The 21,511-nt window shown below is 42.3% G+C and overlaps 1 protein-coding gene across 10 annotated transcripts in view; it reads right to left on the bottom strand.

Moving 5' to 3' along the window:
- The window catches only part of LOC141157339 (inter-alpha-trypsin inhibitor heavy chain H3-like), a 148,748-nt gene extending 127,527 nt beyond the window's left edge, over positions 1 to 21,221 (bottom strand). For 9 of the 10 annotated variants that reach the window (XM_073644449.1, XM_073644451.1, XM_073644453.1 and 6 more), the window contains exons 1-7: positions 21,077 to 21,221; positions 19,914 to 19,931; positions 19,029 to 19,195; positions 18,245 to 18,349; positions 16,598 to 16,760; positions 9,301 to 9,411; positions 8,841 to 8,966 (exon numbers count right to left, since the gene is read on the bottom strand). In XM_073644449.1, coding sequence (XP_073500550.1) covers positions 8,841 to 8,966; positions 9,301 to 9,411; positions 16,598 to 16,760; positions 18,245 to 18,349; positions 19,029 to 19,195; positions 19,914 to 19,931; positions 21,077 to 21,169 — 783 coding nt within the window. In that variant the 5' untranslated portion in view covers positions 21,170 to 21,221. The remainder of the gene's footprint in view (positions 1 to 8,840; positions 8,967 to 9,300; positions 9,412 to 16,597; positions 16,761 to 18,244; positions 18,350 to 19,028; positions 19,196 to 19,913; positions 19,932 to 21,076) is intronic. The other variant, XM_073644450.1, reaches the window with a different exon arrangement.
- Positions 21,222 to 21,511: the final 290 nt, after the last annotated feature.

The raw sequence follows: 21,511 nt of genomic DNA, 5'->3' as shown, positions 1-21,511 counted from the left end.
ACTTATAGGGGGGGAGATTATACTACAGACTGCCTATGGGGGGGGGATTATACTACAAACTGCCTATGGGGGGAGATTATGCTACAGACTGCCTATGGGGGGAGGAGATTATACTACAAACTGCCTATGGGGGGGAGATTATGCTACAGACTGCCTATGGGGGGGAGTAGATTGGGGGGGGGATTATGCTACAGACTGCCTATGGGGGGGATTATGCTACGGACTCTGCCTATGAGGGGATTATACTATATGAAGGACTATCTGGTGCATTATACTATATGTAGGCTATTTATACAGTGTGGGGATTACAGTTAGGGTCATACAGTGTGGGAGATAATGTGGGGTCTTTGCACAGTGTGGGGGCCATCATACAATGTGGGAGATAATGTGGGGTGTTTGCACAGTGTGGTGGCTTTCATACAGTGTGGGAGATAATGTGGGGGCCATCATACAGTGTGGGAGATAATGTGGGGTCTTTGCACAGTGTGGGGGCATCATACAGTGTGGAAGATAATGTGGGGTCTTTGTGCAGTGTGGGGCCATCATACAATGTTGCAGCCATCAGTTTGGAGGCTACTAAGGGGTAAGTATAATGTGTGGGGTACTATACGTTGGGGGAGCATTATACTGTTTATAGGAGAGCATCATACGGTGTAGAGGGGAGCTGTACATGGGGGGAGACTCAAGATATTTTTTAATGTTAAGTGGGCAGTTATTATTATAGGGGAACTCAGGTTATTGTGACTGTCAGAGGGGCACACAGAGGGCATTATTACTTTCTAGGGGGCAAGATGTGGCACTGTTTTCTAGGACACTTGCACATGGCATTACTATATTCTAGAGGTTTGTTTTACCATCTAGAGGTCACACAGCAGGTGCTGTAATAGGGACACATACAGCAGCAGCTCAGTATTGGTGTGTCAGCAGGATGAGGGGTTTGTGCAGGTTGGGAATAGATGGGGACGAGGCCTGAAATGTAAGGAGTCAAATGTGTCTTTGTTGTGATCTCTGCAGATCTAAGACTGAGTCCTGGAATGAGGAGTTGTTGTGTCGGTGTGGGCCAGATGGAAAAGATGGGAAAAATGAACAATTTAATCAGAAAGAACGTCAGCTGTAAGTTACAATATATAACCGTGCTGTAATCTCTTATATGTTCTGCAGACCTGGCATCTATCAATATATGTCACCATATGGCGGTAGTATCAGTGCTGGTCTTTGTATAGAGATTATTTTTAGTAACAGCACCATCATCTGCTGAGTGTTAGAACCTTGCTGTTAGGTTTTTTTTCCTTTGCTGGTCACATGACTTTGTTGGCCTATTTAATCCTGCTCCGCCCTTCTGGCTTTGCTGGACTTCATTGTATAACTACTTTCTAGCTAGCCTGTGCTCTGTATCTAACTCTGTTAGTTTGCTTGGTCTACGGACCTCTATGTTCTATCTATTTTGTTTGTTCGTCTGTCTGCTACTATTTCTGTTAGGAGGTGTCCCATATTCCTCCCAGTCCTTAGTACTTGTAGGGATTCCCTCCCCACATCTATAGGTCTTCGTACAGACTAGATTAGGACTTTAGCAGGTCTGATCGCAGGATCAGGTTCCCTGTTACATCGTAGGGATTCAGCTGAGTCTTATAGTAGGGACAGATCTCCTCTCTTTCCTTAGCTTTGGTAGCAGAACATAACAGTAAGTCCAGCCTGCAAATTCTCTAAGGAAAGATTTTTCTGTTCCATCATGGTGTCGGTTCAGGATTTGGCTCATCGCCTGCAGGGACTCTCTCTGGAGGTGGCCGAGCTCCGTCAGCACGTGAGTAACTGTCCTGGAGCACATTTCTTGGAGCCTAAGGTATGTTTGCCGGATTTATTTTTTGGTGAACACCGAGAATTTTTTTCATTTAAAAATGCTTGCTTATTGTATTTTCGTTTGAGACCTAAGTCCTCTGGGGATGAATCCCAGCGCGTAGGGTTCATAATGTCACTTTTGCGCAAAGAGCCTCAGGAGTGGGCCTTTTCTTTGCAACCTAGTGATTCATGCTTCAGATCAGTGGATAGTTTTTTTTCTGCTTTGGGACTATTATATGATGATCCTGACCGTGTCGCATCAGCTGAGACTGAGTTGAGACGTCTAAAACAAGGATCGGGTAATGTGGAAAAATATTGTACACATTTTCGTCGTTGGTCCACTCAAACAGGGTGGAACGATTCTGCTCTGAAAAGTCTATTTCTTGCTGGGCTCAGTGAAAGGGTTAAAGACCTGCTAATTGCTTATCCTACACCTGAGGATTTGCAACAGGCTATGCAATTAGCTATACGGGTGGATAGAAGACTGCGTGCTAGGGTTAATGAGAGCAAATCCTCTGCTATGTCAGTTTCTGGTTATGATAATGTGTGTACTAACAGTGGTGAACCGATGGAGATTGGATCGGTGGCACCTCGCTCTCAAGAAAAAGACCGTCGTTTTTCGGAAGGCTTGTGCTACTATTGCGGAAAATCTGGTCATTTGATTAAAGGCTGTGAGCTTCGGATGAAGAAAGAAAAAAAAATGGTCAGTCACGCCCGTATTGCCTGTTTAAATTCCAAGGGTATATTTTTGGCTGCTTCCACGATTGCTCAGGAAAAATTAATGGAATTTCGGGTGTTTGTTGATTGCGGGTCTACACTGAATGTAATTGATGGGGGATTCGTGGAAAAACTCAATTTAAAACCTGAACCTTTATCATCCCCCATTGCTGTGGTTTCTGTGGATGGCTCTCCTTTGAAGAATATTACTCTCAAGGTCAGTGAATTTCCTCTCACTATTAATGGTGTTCACCATGAGAAATTGGATTTGGTAGTGTTGAATAACTTGCCTTCTCCAGTAATATTGGGTTTGCCCTGGTTAAAATTTCACAATCCTGTACTGGATTGGCCTACCAGTGAAATTAAATCCTGGAGCCATAAATGTTATGACAAGTGTTGTAATGGGCGTATTGCAGCTTTGGATAGGGGAGAATTGCCTGTTCCTATTCAGGATTTTTGGAGAGTTTTTTCTGAGAAGGAATCGCAGGTTTTGCCTCCCCATAGAGACTATGATTGTTCTATTGAATTTGTCCCTGGAGCGACTCTTCCTAAAAGTCGTTTATTTAACCTTACTATTCCTGAGAGGAAGGCTTTGGAGGAATACATACAGACAAGTTTGGCCGCCGGTCACATTAGGCCCTCTAAGTCTCCTGTGGCGGTTGGATTTTTTTTTGTAAAAAAAAAAGGACGGCGGTTTACGTCCTTGTCTGGATTTTCGTGAGATTAACAAAATTACGGTACGCAATCCTTACCCACTGCCATTGATTCCTGATCTGTTTAACCAGTTATTGGGGGCCAAGTGGTTCTCTAAAATTGACCTTAAGGGGGCATACAATCTGTTGCGCATGAAGGAGGGTGATGAATGGAAGACTGCTTTTAACACTCCTGTGGGTCATTTTGAGAATCTGGTTATGCCTTTTGGTCTTACTAATGCTCCTGCATTTTTTCAGAATCTGATTAATGACATCCTTAGACCTTTGATCGGTAAAAATGTGGTTGTGTATTTGGATGACATTTTGATTTATTCGCCAGATCTGGAGTCTCATTGGCGGAGCGTGCGTGAGGTATTACAGTTATTAATGGACAATTCGCTTTTTGCTAAGCTGGAGAAATGTGAGTTCGCTGTACAGAGAATTAGTTTTTTGGGCTACATTATCTCCAGCAAAGGTTTTGAGATGGATCCGGTTAAGGTTCAGGCTGTGCAGGAATGGCCTAGGCCTATTGGTTTGAAATCGATACAGAGGTTTTTGGGTTTCGCCAATTACTACAGAAAATTCATAAAAAATTTTTCTAGTATTGTCAAACCTCTGACTGATCTCACCAGGAAAGGTGCTGATGCGGTTCAGTGGTCTTCTGAGGCCATTGAAGCTTTTGTGTATCTCAAGGAGAGGTTCACCTCTGCTCCCATCCTTATGCAGCCTGATGTTACTAGGCCGTTTTTGGTTGAGGTTGATGCTTCCTCTGTGGGGGTTGGCGCAGTATTGTCTCAGGATAACGGGGATGGATTACATCCCTGTGCCTTTTTTTCAAAAAAATTTTCGGAGACTGAACTGAATTACGATATTGGTAATCGGGAATTATTGGCTATTAAACTCGCATTTGAACACTGGCGCCACTTCTTGGAAGGTGCGGAATTTCCCGTTCAGGTTCTTACGGATCATAAAAATCTGATATATCTTGATGCTGCCAAGCGCCTGAATGCCCGTCAGGCTAGGTGGGCACTGTTTTTCTCGCGGTTTAATTTCTCCGTTACTTACATCCCTGGTACTAAGAATGTTAAGGCGGATGCCTTATCTCGCAGTTTTTCTCCCATAGTCGGTGCTGAGAAAGAGGAAAACATTTTACAAGAAGGTGTTGTGATAGCTGCTTTAGACTCCGTTTTGGAAGATGAGATTCTTAAAGCTCAGGAGAATGCCCCATCTAACACTCCTCATGGGAGGTTGTTTGTGCCTGGGACCTTTAGGAGAGATTTGTTTGTTGAGTGTCACGAATCTCGGTTGGCAGGTCATCCCGGAATCTCTGAGACCAAGAGACTGGTGGGTCGCAGTTTTTGGTGGCCTGGATGGCAGAAGGAAGTCATTAAGTGGGTGCGCCAATGTACTATATGTGCTAGATCTAAGTCCTCACATACTCCTGCTGCGGGGTTGCTTTGTCCTTTGGAGGTCCCCAGTGCTCCTTGGACACATTTGGCTATGGACTTTATAACTGACCTTCCCCCCTCTGAGGGTTTTACTGTCATCTGGGTGGTCGTGGACCGTTTTAGCAAGATGTGTCACTTGGTTCCCTTCGTCAAACTGCCCTGCGCTAAAACTCTCGCTAAGGCCTTTGTCAAGGAAATTGTCAGACTTCATGGCGTTCCTACTGACATTGTTTCTGATAGGGGTCCTCAGTTCGTGGCTCGTTTTTGGCGTGCCTTTTGTGACAGGTTGGGAATTCATTTGTCGTTTTCGTCCGGATATCATCCTGAATCTAATGGCCAGACAGAAAGGAAAAACCAGGATGTTGAGCAGTTCTTGCGTTGTTTTGTGGCAGACAATCAAGAGGGGTGGTCTGAGTTTCTGCCACTTGCCGAATTTGCTCTGAACAATCATACATCTTCTTCTGCTGGTTGTTCGCCTTTTTTTTGTTGTTCTGGGAGACATCCGTCGTTTGGGTCGTTCTCCAAGTTGGGATCTGCCGTGCCTGAGGAGGAGAATTTTTCCGGTGATTTGGAAAGAGTTTGGACGGATGTGCGTGGTAATCTTCAGGAGGCCAACAGAAAATCTAAAGACTACTTTGATAGGAAACGACAGGAGGTTTTGTTCGCTGTTGGTGACATGGTTTGGTTGTCCTCTAGGAATCTGCGGTTGAGGATTCCTTCTAAGAAATTGGGTCCCAAGTTTGTAGGGCCCTTTAAGGTGCTTCAGGTTGTCAACCAATCTGCTGTTAGGTTGGAGGTTCCTACCTCCTGGAGAATTAATCCGGTCTTTCATGTCTCTCTGTTAAAAAAAGCTGTTGTGTCGGATGGTGACGCCTCTGCCTCTGTTCCTCCGGTGGTGGAGGACGGGGAATATGAAATTTCTCGCATCCTTGACTCTAGACGGTATAGAGGTAGTTTGCAGTATCTTGTGGCCTGGAAAGGTTTCGGACCCGAGGATAACTCTTGGGTGAGGTCAGATGATGTTTCCGCGTCCAGACTTATCAGAGCGTTTCACAGGAGATTTCCTGATAAGCCTGGTCCTAGGGGATCCGGAGGATCCTCTTAGAAGGGGGGGTACTGTTAGAACCTTGCTGTTAGGTTTTTTTTCCTTTGCTGGTCACATGACTTTGTTGGCCTATTTAATCCTGCTCCGCCCTTCTGGCTTTGCTGGACTTCATTGTATATCTACTTTCTAGCTAGCCTGTGCTCTGTATCTAACTCTGTTAGTTTGCTTGGTCTACGGACCTCTATGTTCTATCTATTTTGTTTGTTCGTCTGTCTGCTACTATTTCTGTTAGGAGGTGTCCCATATTCCTCCCAGTCCTTAGTACTTGTAGGGATTCCCTCCCCACATCTATAGGTCTTCGTACAGACTAGATTAGGACTTTAGCAGGTCTGATCGCAGGATCAGGTTCCCTGTTACATCGTAGGGATTCAGCTGAGTCTTATAGTAGGGACAGATCTCCTCTCTTTCCTTAGCTTTGGTAGCAGAACATAACACTGAGGTTTTACTACATCTACTATCTGGGTGCGTCACCATAGCTGTAATCAGGGTTACCTGGTTAGGTGCCCACTCAGAAGTTTCGCCCTCCCTGAACCAAACCCCTAGCTACGACTCTGGGAGGCATAATAGAAAGAAATTTGTATAAAACAAATAGCAACAGCAGCATCTAAGTGGTTGACAAAGGGAGGACACCCACTACCGCAAAGCAGTTGTAGGTTGCTGATGTTTGGTATGGAAGCCCGAGGTCTTACATTGGTCTCTGGACCTGCCTTATACAGAATTCCAATGCAAAAGCAACTGGAGCATGCAGCAGTCTATTTCCACATATACAGTATGGCACTACCAAACCTTGGTCAACACACATAAATTGGTTCTCCTGTTTGAAATATTTTTAGCCCATAGGCTCAAGGACCTGTAAAATAATAAACTTAGCTTTACTTAGCCTTTCTAGCCTCTCCGCCTCTGCCACGGTTTGTATTGATCGGCTGCAGCGGCGACATCATGTCAACAGCAATGCGGAAAATCACTGAGCTCAGCAGCTCTGCCAATGTAGATGGCACAAGTCCCATTTGAACTAAAAATATTTCAAAAGGAGTACCCTCTTTAACAAGTTAAGGAGTGTGTGTCTCCAGTGGCACTAATTGTGCACAATATATTGGACAATAAAATGACAAAGCTATGGAAAACTGCCATATTTAATTTGCACCATCCACTAGGTATTAATACCTTTCAGCTCATCGCACTCCTGCATTGTGATCGTGGCTACCTGATGGTTTCTTATTAGTGATGAGCGAGTATTTTTCTGTTAACCCTTTCGCCGAGTATGCTCGGGCGAGCACCGAGTAGTTACAGCTGCTCGGTGTTATGTTTGAATCACTCCCGTGTGCAAGATTTGTGACTGTTTGACAGCTTTAATACATGTGAGGAATGTCTATTTCTTACACATTCCTCACATGTATTAAAGCTGTCAAACCGTCGCAAATCATGCACACGGGAGTGATTCAAACATAACACCGAGCAGCTGTAAATACTCGGTGCTCGCCCGAGCATACTCGGCGAAAGGGTTAACAAAACATACTCGCTCATCACTATTTCCTGTATCTAAAACAAGACATGGCCTAAAAGATGAGGGTTGTGATAAGACACTCGGCATGCCTGGAACTCCTCGCCAGGAAGTTGGGTCACTTGCATACTAAATGCACAAATTGTAAATTATTATTATATTTTAAATGGGAGGGTTACATTTTTTTAAATTACTTGCATTTGGAATCTTATTTTTTAGGAATGTTCAATTAAATTCTTTGCATTTTCTTTAAAATGGTTGTCCCGCTATAAAAAGTTTCCCTGCTAACATGCTGTTTGCCTGCAGTCACCACTAGGGAAAGTTTGCTGCCCAGGGGATTATACAGCTCTTTTTGTACATTCTACAGGCTTTTTTACTGCATTTTTTTCTTGCATTTTTGGAGCTGCGATGCGTCTTCTTAAACTCTCAGCATGTCAATTCTTTCAGGGTTTTTGCTACATTTTTTACCCATTCAATTGAATGCATAAAAAAGCATTAAAAACGTGCATAAAAAAAAGGCTGTAAAAAGTAAATGTGTGAACATACCCTAAATCTTAAAGAAATATTTCAGCTTTTCAAAATAATAGTTCATACTAAAATATACATTGTACCAAGTTAATAGGTTAGTCCCTATTGATAGAATAGGGCTAACTTACTGCAGGGGCGGACACAGAAATAAGAGGGCCCCTGTCATGTCCGATGACTTGGGAATCATACAGTAGTGTATTATCATTGTATTATTGTTGTTACACTCCTATGAAATCAGGATTGCCCCTTTTAGAAGTTTGTTCCATCTCTCTCCCTGTAGCACTGATATAAGTCTTCTTCCTCCTGTGTCAGTGCTCATCATCCACCTTCATCTGAGGTTCATCTCTGTGAATCTCTAGTTCAGAATTGTCTTTTCGTCTACTGAAGTTGTTGCAGTTTTTGCTGTTACTATTGTGCATACTACAAGAATGCAGCTTGAGAATAAAGTTCTTCTGGAATTTTCATACGTGCCTCTGCAGTCGAGTTAAGCTATCTGATGAAGTTCCTTTGTGTGAGTACTGGTTCTATACAGACATCCATAGAAACGCTGTCTCAAGAGCCCCACACTCGTAGCCTAGTTATGGAGTCAGAATAGCCCCTGTGCAAGAGCAATATATGGGCCCTTTGCAGTCCAATAGCTCATTCTAATGCACAATTCCACCTGCTTTGGAGGTGGAAATGTGCTCTCTTATCTCCCTGGGTCCCTGTTCGACTGCACCAATGGTATGTCTGCCCTTGACTTATTGATCAAGGGGGTCTGACCATTGGGATACCCACAGACCCACAAGAACAGGTACCTCTGCTAAATTCATTCTCCAGTGGACTTCCAAAGATAGCCGAGTGCTATCTTCAGAGCCCAGTACTCTGAATCGACGGGAGTCCAAGTGGTCGGACTCTCAGAAATCAAAAAGTCAACCCCTATCCGATAGATAGGGAACAAGATATAAACTTGGTATTACAACTTTTAATAATCCAAATTTGCCCTTGGGTGAGTTTGAATTATTACACCTCACCTGTATATTTCCAGGAGTTTCTCTGTTAACATCATAGGTAACCGTAAAATCTCCATCCAGTAAAGTGGTTGTACAGTTGGCACATGAGCGCTGCTGATCTATGGTGGGTTTAAAAGAGACATGACCCTGAAGACACCAAAGACATAAAGCCAAAATTATATAGGGATTCTATGTTGACTATATAACAACACATACTGTATGATTAGCTGAATGATAATCTCAGTTTCTACAGTATCCTCCCAGATGCAGTGGACCTGAACGCCCAACACAGAGACTTCTAGTTAGAGATCATGCTATTCTCTAAGCTTTTTAACAAAACAAGCATCTATACTTATACTATATACAGACATATATAACCATACACAGTATATTATCTAAGCAGGCTCAGTACTTTACATCTGAGATTTGCATCCATCCAACATGCATTTCACGACTTTTGCTGTTAGGTATAAATGATTACCTTTTCCCCAGAGAAAGATTTTTCAACCTTAGGTTGCAGATTATTTGTTAGAAAAGACGCTTGGGCATCCAGAAAGCTGATACCTTGAGGTTCATGTATGTTTACTTCAATCTGAAATGCAAAGAATAAAGAATTAGTGGTTTAAAGTGTATTTGTTTGAACTGGGTTCCATCAAAGCCACAAATCTGTAGGGTGTGTGCACACATTTAGTATTTGCAGCAGATTTTTCTGCTGCAAAAAGCAGAGTGCTGGTTGGTAAAACGCTGCGTTAATCTGCACAAATTCTAATTTATGCCACATTTTTAACTGCTTCAGGGTTCAGAAACCTCAAAGCGGTTTAAAGTAGCAACATGCTCATTCTTCTTTAAACTATAGAGCAAAAGATGTACTATGCCCCGACCTATTGTATGTAGAAACGTGTACATGTCAAGTTGGATTGCACTATGATATTAAAGGGAATTGATCACCAGGTTTTTGTTGCCCCATCTGAGAGCAGCATGATGTAGGGGCAGAGATCTTGATTTCAGCGATGTATCACTTACTGGGCTGCTTGCTTCAGTTTTGAGAAAATCATTATTTTATCGGCTGCAGATCTACCAGTTCTCTGAATGCTGAGCCCTGTATAACTCCGCCCACACCACTGATTGGCAGCTTTTTGTGTACACTGTGCAGAGGCAGAAAGCTGCCAATCATTGATGGGTGCAGGGTTATAAAAAAATCATAAATATGGAGGACTACATGGCAGCAGGTTTACTAATCCTCTAGTGATAACCTCTTGCTGGTAAAACTCTTTATCAAAACTACAGCAAGCAGCCCAGTAAATGACACGTCGCTGGAATCCGGGTCTCTGTCTCTATATTATGTTGCTCTCAGGTTAGGTGGAAAAAACTGGTTACAGATTCCCTTTAAGTTGTCAGCAGTAGATGGTTTCATGGACCAGGGGTTATTTAGAGCAGTTCTCATGGGAGTGGAGCAAACTGTGGCTGAGGCCACATGTAGGTAATTTGGTAATTTGCCCTGCCAGTAGGCTGATCAGTCTGTGGCTGATAACGCCAGTTCTGCATTTTCCATACAGTCTCAGTGGCTAGACAGGTTGAAGGACCGATGATGATATAATGATCACATGAACATAGGTCCTGCACTGAGACAATCTGAAGACTGAGAGAACTATAGGAGAGGTGAGAGAGGAGCCCGGAGAGCTCTGTGTACGCTCTCCCTAACATTTACAGCATCACCTGCGCTGCTATCAATGGAATGGACATGGGAGACCATATTGCTTCAAGTGGAGAAGGGTATATTGAGTGGGGCAGAGGGTGTTGATCCTTCTACCAGTGGAGGGTTATTGGGATGGAGGGGTGATGCGGGTAATTGATAATGGTTATGATGCCACCACTGCCAGAAAGGGAGATAAAGCCAGCCGGAAGGAAGCCATCATGGATTAAAGGGGTTTTTCACTACTTTAATATTGAGGACTTCATCAATATCAGAACTGTGGAGGTCCGACACCCAGCACCCCCATTGATCAGCTGTTCTCATCTCCAGCACTGGCCAGATGGAACCAGTTGCAGAGCTGAACAGCAGTGCTCCGCCAACTGTTTAAAGACAACTGCCTGGAACTACAAGTCAGCAGCACATAGAGACCTTAAGGTATGTGCCCATGATGCGTCCAGGCCTGTGGCCCAGATGCTGCGGAAGAGCCGTCGGTGGCTTTCGCTCATGTATGCAAGTGAGCGGCACCATTTTTTTTTTTCACATGCGGACTTTCCTCATAGAGGTTAGGTCTATGGGGAAAGCCCGCATTCGGAATCATCTGAGAAACTGACATGCTGCGGTCTGGAAAGACGCGCCGCATGTCAGTTTCCACGGGTGAGCCGCAGACGTATAGTGGACATGGGAATTCTACAAATCCCATCCACTATGCTGTAATATCTGGCCACTGTGGGTTTGACGCTGCATAAGTCTGCAGCGTCCAAACCCGCAGCGGCTCTGGATTGTGTGCACGTACCCTAAGGGTTCATGCACATGTCAGTTTTTCGTGTATGAGTGCTATGCATGTTTTTCACAGATAGATCTTATACCTGGGATAGTCTATGGAATTGTTCACATGTCTGTGATTTTTTGTGGACTGAGTGGTCCATGCAAAATGGCAAGAGACATGTGTTTTGTTAATCTGAGTGTCGGAATGTAAGGTGCCCCAGCGAGGTAGTCGTGGGTGAGTTGTAGCCCCTGCTCGCTTTGACACCCTACAGACAATTTGTGTCCTCCCTCTGATGTGTGGCTGGGTATGTGACATTCTTCACTTACTTCAAACCATCCGATCGCGGCTGTCTCCAGGCATTTCTCTTCTGGGACCAGGGCAGCAATAAATTCAGAGGACACAAAGTTCTTAACCATAATTAGAATTTTACTTGAGGGAGAGGAGTATATACAGTATGTCACAACTCTGACAGGACTCCAACTGCCACTTTCTGGAAAATTCTCCAGACGTTACTTAGGATGCCCCACCCCCTGCGGCAGTTAATTCCTCACTGTCATTCTGGTAGCAGGCTCTCACTAACAGCTGCGCCCGACAGTGGCATCTTGCGGCCGATTAAAAGTACTACAACCCCACAAGGAAATATATCAGGGACAACCTTTATACACATTTTATGTTTGATCATGGCACTAAGTTCCCCCTCTACTCTACTGGCTGGATCATCACAGCTAACCCCTTAACTGGACCTAACGACAGCTCAGAGAGATCTAACTATGGGAACATTCTCTTTTAACTTTTCAGTGCCAAAGGAAGGCTACCGTCCTTCCCCACTACTAGAGGATCAACGTCTACAGGTCCATGAAAAAACTTAACAACGCTTGGATGCCATTCAAGTGCTGTCCGTTTTTAACAGACTGATAAATAGGAGAAGGTGGATAAACTTTTATATTTTTCTCATTAGAGAAAAAATAATGAGACACTGACAAAACTCTGATGAAAGTCTGTTCAAAAACAATGATGAAACTCAGACCGAGTTTCACTGACGTATTCTGTACTTTTTGTGTTCTACAACATAATTCGTCCAAGCATATTGTGGACAGAATAGTTGTTAGAAAGGTAGGGGAAGAGCTCTCAATATCAAGCCTGAAAGTAGCAGTGTGGGCCAGGGGCGTACGTAGAAAAAATGGGACCCCATAGCAGAAGCTCTAATTGGGCCCCCCCCCCAAATAAATAAATAAATATTTGTCTGTGTCACAGAAGAGCAGATCTCACAACTTTCCAGCCTTTACATAGTAATTTTCCTCCTGCTAAAGTCCTAGATCCCTCTTTCATTTCCCCATAAAGTATGATGCCAACAAAAGTGCCCCCCAAACACAGTGTCACAGTATGATACCCCCATGGTGCATTCCTCCACATTAGCCTCCACATGCACAGTATAATGACCCTACAGTACCCCACTTCAACTCCCAAGGCAAAGTATGGTGACACCAACACAGTATGATCCCCCAACTGTGACCCCCACAGAGCCCTCCATACACTATAATGGGCTTACATACAGTATAATGGCCTGCACTAGCCCTCCAAACAGTATAATGGCCCCCCACATAGCCCTCAAAATATTATAATGGCCCCACATATACTATATGGAAGGCTAATACACCACTGATAATCCTTCATATATTATAATGCGCCCCCATAATCCTCCATATAGTATAATGCGCCCCCCATAATCCTCCATATAGTATAATGAACTTCCCATGGTCCTCCATAGAATATAATTCACTCCCCACAGTCCTCCATACAGTATATTACACACCCCATAGGGTAAAATGCAGCCCCCATATAGTATAATGCACCCCACAGTCCTGCAGTATTATGGGCACCACATACTCACTGATTTTTAAAATACTGTATATTTTAAATAAGCCGACCCAAGTATAAGCCGAGGCCCCTAATTTTACTACAAAAAAACTGGAAAAACGTATTGACTCGAGTGTAAGCCTAGGGTGGGAAATGCAGCAGCTAATAGTAAATTTCCCAATCCTGGTACGTATGGCACCCCTCATTCCCGCAATCCTGGTACGTATGGCACCCCTCATCCCCCAACACTGGTATGTGTGGCCTCCTCAATCTCCCAATCCTGGTATGTGTGGCCTCCTCAATCCTGGTATGTGTGGCCTCCTCAATCCCCCAATCCTGGTATGTGTGGTCTCCTCAATCCCCCAATCCTGGTATGTGTGATCTCCTCAATCCCCCTATCCTGGTATGTGTGGTCTCCTCAATCCTCCAATCCTGGTATGTGTGGCCTCCTCAATCCCCCAATCCTGGTATGTGTGGCCTCCTCAATCCCCCAATCCTGGTATGTGTGGCCTCCTCAATCCCCCAATACTGGTATATGTGGCCTCCTCAATCACCTAATCCTGGTATGTGTGGTCTCCCCAATCCCCCAATCCTGGCATGTGTGGCCTCCTCAATCCCCCAATCCTGGTATGTGTGACCTCCTCAATCCCCCAATCCTGGTATGTGTGGTCTCCTCAATACCCCAATCCTGGTATGTGTGGCCTCCTCAATCCCCCAATCCTGGTATGTGTGGCCTCCTCAATCCCCCAATCCTGGTATGTGTGGCCTCCTCAATCCCTCAATCCTGGTATGTGTGGCCTCCTCAATCCCCCAATCCTGGTATGTATGGTCTCCTCAATTCCCCAATCCTGGTATGTGTGGTCTCCTCAATCCCCCAATTCTGGTATGTGTGGCCTCCTCAATCCCCCAATCCTGGTATATGTGGCCTCCTCAATCACCTAATCCTGGTATGTGTGGTCTCCCCAATCCCCCAATCCTGGCATGTGTGGCCTCCTCAATCCCCCAATCCTGGTATGTGTGACCTCCTCAATCCCCCAATCCTGGTATGTGTGGCTTCCTCAATCCCCCAATCCTGGTATGCGTGGCCTCCTCAATCCCCCAATCCTGGCATGCGTGACCTCCTCAATCCCCCAATCCTGGTATGCGTGGCCCCCTCAATCCCCCAATCCTGGTATATGTGGTCCCCTCAATCCCCCAATCCTGGTATATGTGGTCCCCTCAATCCTCCAATCCTGGTATGCGTGGCCCCCTTGATCCCCCAATCCTGGTATATGTGGTCCCCTCAATCCCCCAATCTTGGTATGTGTGGCCCCCCCAAACCCCCATCCTGGTATATATGGCCCCCTGATCCCCCAATCACTGCACACACAAAAAAAATAAACACTAATACTCACCTTCCTTCCTCACCTCTCCTCCGGCGCTGCGTCCTGTCTGCTGCAGCTCATGTCGGCATCTGAGCAATGCGCATTCTCAGATCCCGAGGTGAGCTGCTGCTGCTGCAGGTATATTCACTCCTCTCCACGCCAGGACTATGGGTGTGGAGAAGCGTGAATATGCATTCTCTTTAGTAGCAGGCACTGTCAACAGGAGCTGCGACTCAGTGCTCCTCCGTGTCCAATACTAAAGAGAATGAATATTCCCTCTTCTCCACACCCATGGGAGTGGAGAAGAGGGAATATTCATGTCCCTTTAGCAGCGGGCACACGTGATAGCGGCTTCAGCGGCTACTGTGTGTGCTCCGCTCTGCCGCAACCTCCCTCCCCCCACCACTATCCACCAATACTCACCTATACAACTCGTCCTCACGCTGCTTGGGGCCCCTCGGCTCACGGGCCCCCCGCGGTCACGGGCCCCATAGCAGTGGCGTGGTCTGCCGCCACTGGTGTAGGCCTTTGCCATTTACACATTATGTTATGTAAAGTGGGTGGTTTTGACAGTTTTCACTATTTTTGGGCACAATGTATTGCAAGTTGCTGCAGGAAATCTCCGTAGACATGTACAGGTAGCTATATGGGTCATACTAAAGCAATTTCTATAGTCCTCGGATTACATCTTTGCCACAAGTTAATTTGTGAAATTTCTGGTCTGTTAAATCTGACATTTTTTGTGAAGTGAAGTGTCTACAAATAACAACAGCTCCATCACAAAGCAGTAGAACATATGAACAGATTACTGAAGCAAATGACGAATAAAAATTGTCTATCCTCTGTTGCATTACTTACAAAAGGTCCAAAATGATTTTGAAACAGAAATTAGAGCACAAATTGTGCATTGGAAACTTCATGAAATTGGTTTCCATGGTTGAGAAGATACAAACAAGCCTAAGATCTCCATGTGTAATGTTAAAGGCATCCATGGGGGTTCAACCGCTGGGACTCCCACCAATTCTGAGAACCAAGTCCCTGAAGAATGGAGCAGTGGTTGATCAAGCAAACTGCTGCTCCATTCATTGTTAATGGAAATTCCAAACTTCAGAAGCTTCAGTTTGAGTGGAGTAAAGGACTGGACTTGGAAGTTGACGAAAAATGTTCTCTGTTATGATGAGCCAGTAGCCCTCCCATGCAATGAGTTCAACCAGAAATCACGTGATCATTGCGTCCAATACTTATTAATTGCTGTGTATTCTTTAAACGAGACAACATAAATAATGCATTTTTGTGTTTAAGGATATCTGGCTGTCTGGATCTGTTCCTGCTGGCACAAGTAGAGATTGTAAACCAATTCAACCAATGAGTGTATTCACCCCTATAGGGATGAAAAATTCATTTTACCAATTTATCCAGAGGGTAAATAAACCCTAATTGAGGGATGCATTAAAATATGACTTTTATTATTTCTTATTTTAAAAAAATGGTAAGTAGATTAAAAACACACCAGTATACCTGTGTTATTTCTCTAACAATTATAATCTCTATGAACTATATAGTTCATTGAACAATCTGATTCATATTCAAGGCCATGCTATATCCACCATGGCTGCAGTTCATGGATTGGAAACGGCTCAAACTGAATCTCTATTTACTAGGATATACACTGGCTTCACTAGTGCTGACTAAAATCATCAACAAGTTTCGCCTCACAGGCTTCCTCAGGGGGTTGAGGATAAAATGAGATTGTAAACCCACACTATATATTTACAAAGATAATTTATAAAGAGTGACTAAACTTTCTTTTTTTTAATGCCATATATTTACAGCAGGGGCAGACATATCATTTGTGCAGATGCACAGGGGCCCAAGAAGTAAGGGGGCCCACTATCACCTCCAAATAAGCAAGCAGCTTCTCTCATAATCAGGACTATTATAAAGCAAACGGCTCATATACTGTTATTTACACGGGGCCCCTTTCTATCTGTGTCCACCACTGATTTGAAGTGCTTGGTCCTTAACTAGTTAAAAAAATAATATACATATACAGTGTATATATTTATTTCATGTTAAAATGTTACTGCAGGAACTGTACCTCATATTTTCTGATAAGAGTTTTTGGCTGAACTTTGATGAACATTTCATATTTTCCAAGGTGACGTTTCAGCATTTCTTCATAGACCAACTCAAATGTTACTTTACTTTCTGGAGCCACATTAACTGACACAGTGAATTTCTCAGTCTTCCTGCCAGAGGCCCTGTAAAAGCAGCGATCATTAGTTTATATTAGTATGACGTGCACAGTATATGAAACATTACCTGTAGTATGATTTCCAATATATATTTTCAAAATAACATAACTCGTGCATATCATAAAAAATTATGACTACCGAGCAGAAAAGAGTTGGCGATGATGAACAACAACAGCTATAAACTAGTATAGTTCTGGAACTGTATCAAATTCCTCAGTCACTCCCCATACATTGTCTTCAGGAATATGAAGCACACTACACTGTAATTACACACCACCAATATTGGTACTGTGCTCCATTATCAACGAGGCTCTGCAAATATCTTCATTGTCTATTTTCTCCATTTCTTGTGGAGGTTTACTGATTATATGGTCACCTGGCCATGGTGGTCAATCACCCTGATGAGGTGACTTCACAATGAAGGACACAACCACCATAGTCTGGAAACAGAATGTACATTTGGAGAAGGGTTAGTATTCCTTGGTGAGGTCTCCAGTTGGCTTGGGTTTTCCAAAGTCTAACAATTATTTGGGAACCACTTGCTTATATCTGATTATAGCTGTAACTTGTACTATTTTTAAAGAGTTTGACTAAGTTTAGAAGTTATCCTCTATCCATAGGACAAAGGATAACTTCCTGATCTCTGGGGGGGTCTGACCACTGGGACCCTCATTGATCCTGAGAACGTGGCTCTGCAGAGCTCCATCTAGATGGAGAAGTCAAGTATGCGCACCTCGACTTCATTCTTCACCGGACAGCCATAGTTCACTGAGTACAGTGATCAACTATCTGTGGCACGCCACTAGAGAATGAATAAAGCTGAGTAAAACATGTTGGACCTCAACTACATTTAGACGGGATTTTGTGCAGCCTCATTCTCAGGATTTGTGGGAATCTCCATTGATCAGGAAGTTATCGCCAAACCTATGGATTGGGGATAACGTGTAAACTTGGTACAAATCCTTTAAAGCGTTGTAATAGAAACCAATGTAAAATAATATAAAGTCTTGTGAAAAACACTTTTGCCTTTTCTGCATTTAACCTGTCACTGCATACTTGTAAAACTAAACCTAAACTTATAGCAGCAAAAATGACAGCCAGGCACTTTCTATAATTTCACATTAGTCTTTCTTGTGTATGTTATAGCATTTTATCCCTATGTCAAGCCAATTAACTCTTTGATCTAATAAACAATTTGGATATGTTGACTAGGGCTAGCTCGGTGGCTCAGTGGTTAACACTATTGCTTTGTAGTGCTGGGGTCCTGGGTTAAAATCCCACCAAGGACATCATCTGCCAGGAGTTTGTATGTTCTCCCCATGTTTGCTTTGGTTTTCTCTGGGTTCTACTGTTTCCTCCCATACTTCAAAGACAAACTTATTAAAATATCAAACACAAAACTTTTTGATGGTCCAAACCATATTGTATGTAACCCTTATTTTGAGTCATTAATCTTTTGCTTTCCCCTTGACATGATGATTAGCATTTACCTGACCAGTCCGGCTGTTTGGCCCCTGGATACGGCTTTTTCATACTGTTTCTTAGCAGCTTCCTTTTCTTTAATTTCTCCCGGATATGTTACTCCATCAATTATCCTGTAACACCCAATTCCAATTAGTATCTACATGTATGGGATGCTGATTATTAGATAAAGTATACAACTTTTAAACTAGTTTCTATTAACACCATCTCCGAAAGGGCCACTGATAAAAGACATTGATGTGTCAAATCAATGGGGATCTTATTGCGATCCTCACCTATCAATGTCAAGCACAAAGCAAGAAGTTTCCTACTTTCTATTTTCAACAAAGAGGCAAACATTTTTCCAAAACAGGTCTCAAGAATAAAAAAGTGAATTATCAGAAACATATTGGTAACATTACCATGTGTTCTGGAAGTCTCAAATTCCAGGGAAGAATAAGAACAAGAAGAAGAACAAGGAGAAGAACAAGAAGAAGAACAAGGAGATGAACAAGAAGAAGAACAAGGAGAAGAACAAAAAAAAAGAACAAGATGAAGAACAGGAAGAAGAACAAGGAGAAGAACAAGAATTAGAACAAGAAGATCAAGAAGAAGAACAAGAAGAACAAGAATGAGAACTAGAAGATCAAAAAGAAGAATGGGAACAATAAGAACAATAAGAAGAAGAACAAGAAGAAAGAGAACAAGAAGACAGATGCTTGACACCTAATCATTGACAATTACCTACCCTAAGTAAATTATACAATTTACATTTTCATAGGAAAGAAAAAAAATGAAAAATGTTGAACTTACATGCTGAAATTTGTAATAAAGGCTGTTTTTGGCAGATCCACATTAAAGATGGCTTCTTTTGATTTGTCAGCTCGATTGACAGCTCTGCTTGTGATGACATTATGGGCAAAGCGAGATGTCACCTGGCTGCTGATAATTACACTGTAGACTTCTATATCATTCACCGGCTGAAGAGCACAAAATGTATGGATGTGCCTAAGTTATTATTGTATCCATAAATTATTGTATAGAAATTTCTGACCTATTTAATCTGTTACTATAAAGCTCATTCAGACGTCCGTGTTCTATGAATGATTTTCACGGATAGAACACATACCCTACCATACCATAGTCTAAAGGGCTGTTCACATGTCTGGTTTTTTTCAGAAATCACAGATCAAAAGTACCAATCGAAGTCTATGGGCCCGTGAAAATCACGAACAACACATGAATGGCATCAGTATACAGTCTGTGTGCTGTCTATAATTAACATTGCAAAGTATAGAAGAAACTTTTGTAATTTTTTTTTTTTTCTATACGTGAAGATCACTGATGAAACACTGATGGTAAAAACTGACACATGGACCAAACAATGATGAAACTCGGATCCAAAACACTGATGAGACTCGTACCGTTTTTTGCGTACGTTAAAAAAACAAATGTCTGAATGAGCCCTAAAAAAGTAAATTGTATCCTTCTGCACACCATATAGAATGGTCAGGAAAGAATATTGTTTGGAGAAGAACCCTCCCCCCAAAAAATAAAGGAATCAACACACCTAAGATTATTTTTAGTACAGATTACATAAAGTGAATTACCAGTTTCGAGATATCTTTATAGACGACACAGGACACTAAGAAAGTAAGAATGGAAACTACGCATTGTTGATGTGTTAAAAGATCCTACCTTTCCAATGCTTCTTCTCTGTAAAGCAAAAAGAATAAAAAAAAGTAATTGTGCAAAATACTTCATTTAGGGCCATGCATCACCCGTAAAGATTTGAAGACAATCATAATTTACAAAAAATTTAAACTGAAGCATTTAAAATACTAAAACTTTTCACTGCCACAATGCATATTAGAAATACAGGGCAGGATATTACGAAAAACATGACTGAACTTATTGTCCTGCTTTTATATTTAAAGATATTTATTATTATTAATATTATTATTTATTAAGGTTTAGATATAAGAAGCTACTACATTGCAAAAGATAAATCCCTGGCAAAGTGATGAACAAAGGAAAGAGATGAAAGTATTGAGAACCTATCTCCAGGTCAAAAGTATCCAGTTTTTGGCCTTATTTTATTCCTGCTGCTTCCCTGACTATTTTTTTCTCTCTTTTTTTTAAATAGGCCATATGGTTTCAAAGATATGGACCTTTTTATTTCGTGCTAATTTTTAAATTTGTATGGCTGCTGTGAAAATACACTAAAAACCCATGAAATCTATCAATAAACTTTTGTCAAAGCCATATACTAGGAAGTATCAAAACAGCTTAATTTAATTTTACCTAATAGGTGCAGAAATGATACAAAAAATCTGAAACATCAAATACTCGAATACAACATAAAAACATCATACCATCTGTGAAACACAGTGGTGGTAATATCATTGTTGGACCTGTTTTTGCTGTATCTGGTCAAGGTTGGCAGCCATCACTGATGCAATGATTTCTCAATTATACCAGTAAATTCTAAAGTATAATGTCAGGACATCTGTCCATGAGCTGAATCTCAAGGGAACGTTGGTCAGACAGCAAGGCAATGACTCAAAGCACACAAGTTGTTCTCCAAAATAATGGTTAAAGAAGAATAAAAGTAAAGTTTTGGAATGTCTAAGTCATAGCTCTGACCTTATTCCTATAGAAATGTTGTGGAAGGACCTGATGCGAGCAGTTCATGGAAAAAGACCTACTAACAGAATACAGTTGAAGCTGTTTTGTAGGGAGGAATGGGCTAAAATTAATCCAATATGATGTGCAGGAAATGCCTTAACCTAATGGTCAATATATAATAGTATTTTCTTAAATATAACCAATCAATTATACAACACATTGTATATACAAACCTGTATATTTCTTATTCCTTCAATCACAAAGTCGCCGTTTATTGGGGATAAGCCATAAATTAGCAAAGTAAAGCTCAGCAGAAGGCGACCCATTTTGCAAATGTATTTTGTTTTACAGAAACCAAACTTTTATCAAACTAAGTGAGAAACCATGTTAATAAGTAACAGCAAGGTAAAGTCAGCACATTATCATCCTGTCAAATCTACACAGAGGTATTGATCTGTATCTAACAGTATATATTTAGGAGAATGCTAAAAATGATAGGAGTGAAACATGAATAAGGAAAATACAAAGAGGAGTTTGCCAGACGCTTAACAAGGGTGTGAACAAAATCATCCTAGTAAACGGGAAAAATGAAAGAAATAGAATGACAGAGGGAGTAAAGAAAAGAAAAAGACACGAAAAAATAAAGGAAAAAGGAAGGGTCACATTAA

Source organism: Phyllobates terribilis, unplaced genomic scaffold (assembly GCF_046119375.1).
Source record: "Phyllobates terribilis strain yellow unplaced genomic scaffold, ASM4611937v1 Scaffold_8__6_contigs__length_399053987, whole genome shotgun sequence".
In the NCBI taxonomy this organism is placed as follows: domain Eukaryota; kingdom Metazoa; phylum Chordata; class Amphibia; order Anura; family Dendrobatidae; genus Phyllobates; species Phyllobates terribilis.
The sequence above is the reverse complement of the archived record's forward strand: the minus strand, read 5'-3'. Positions and strand labels throughout refer to the sequence as shown.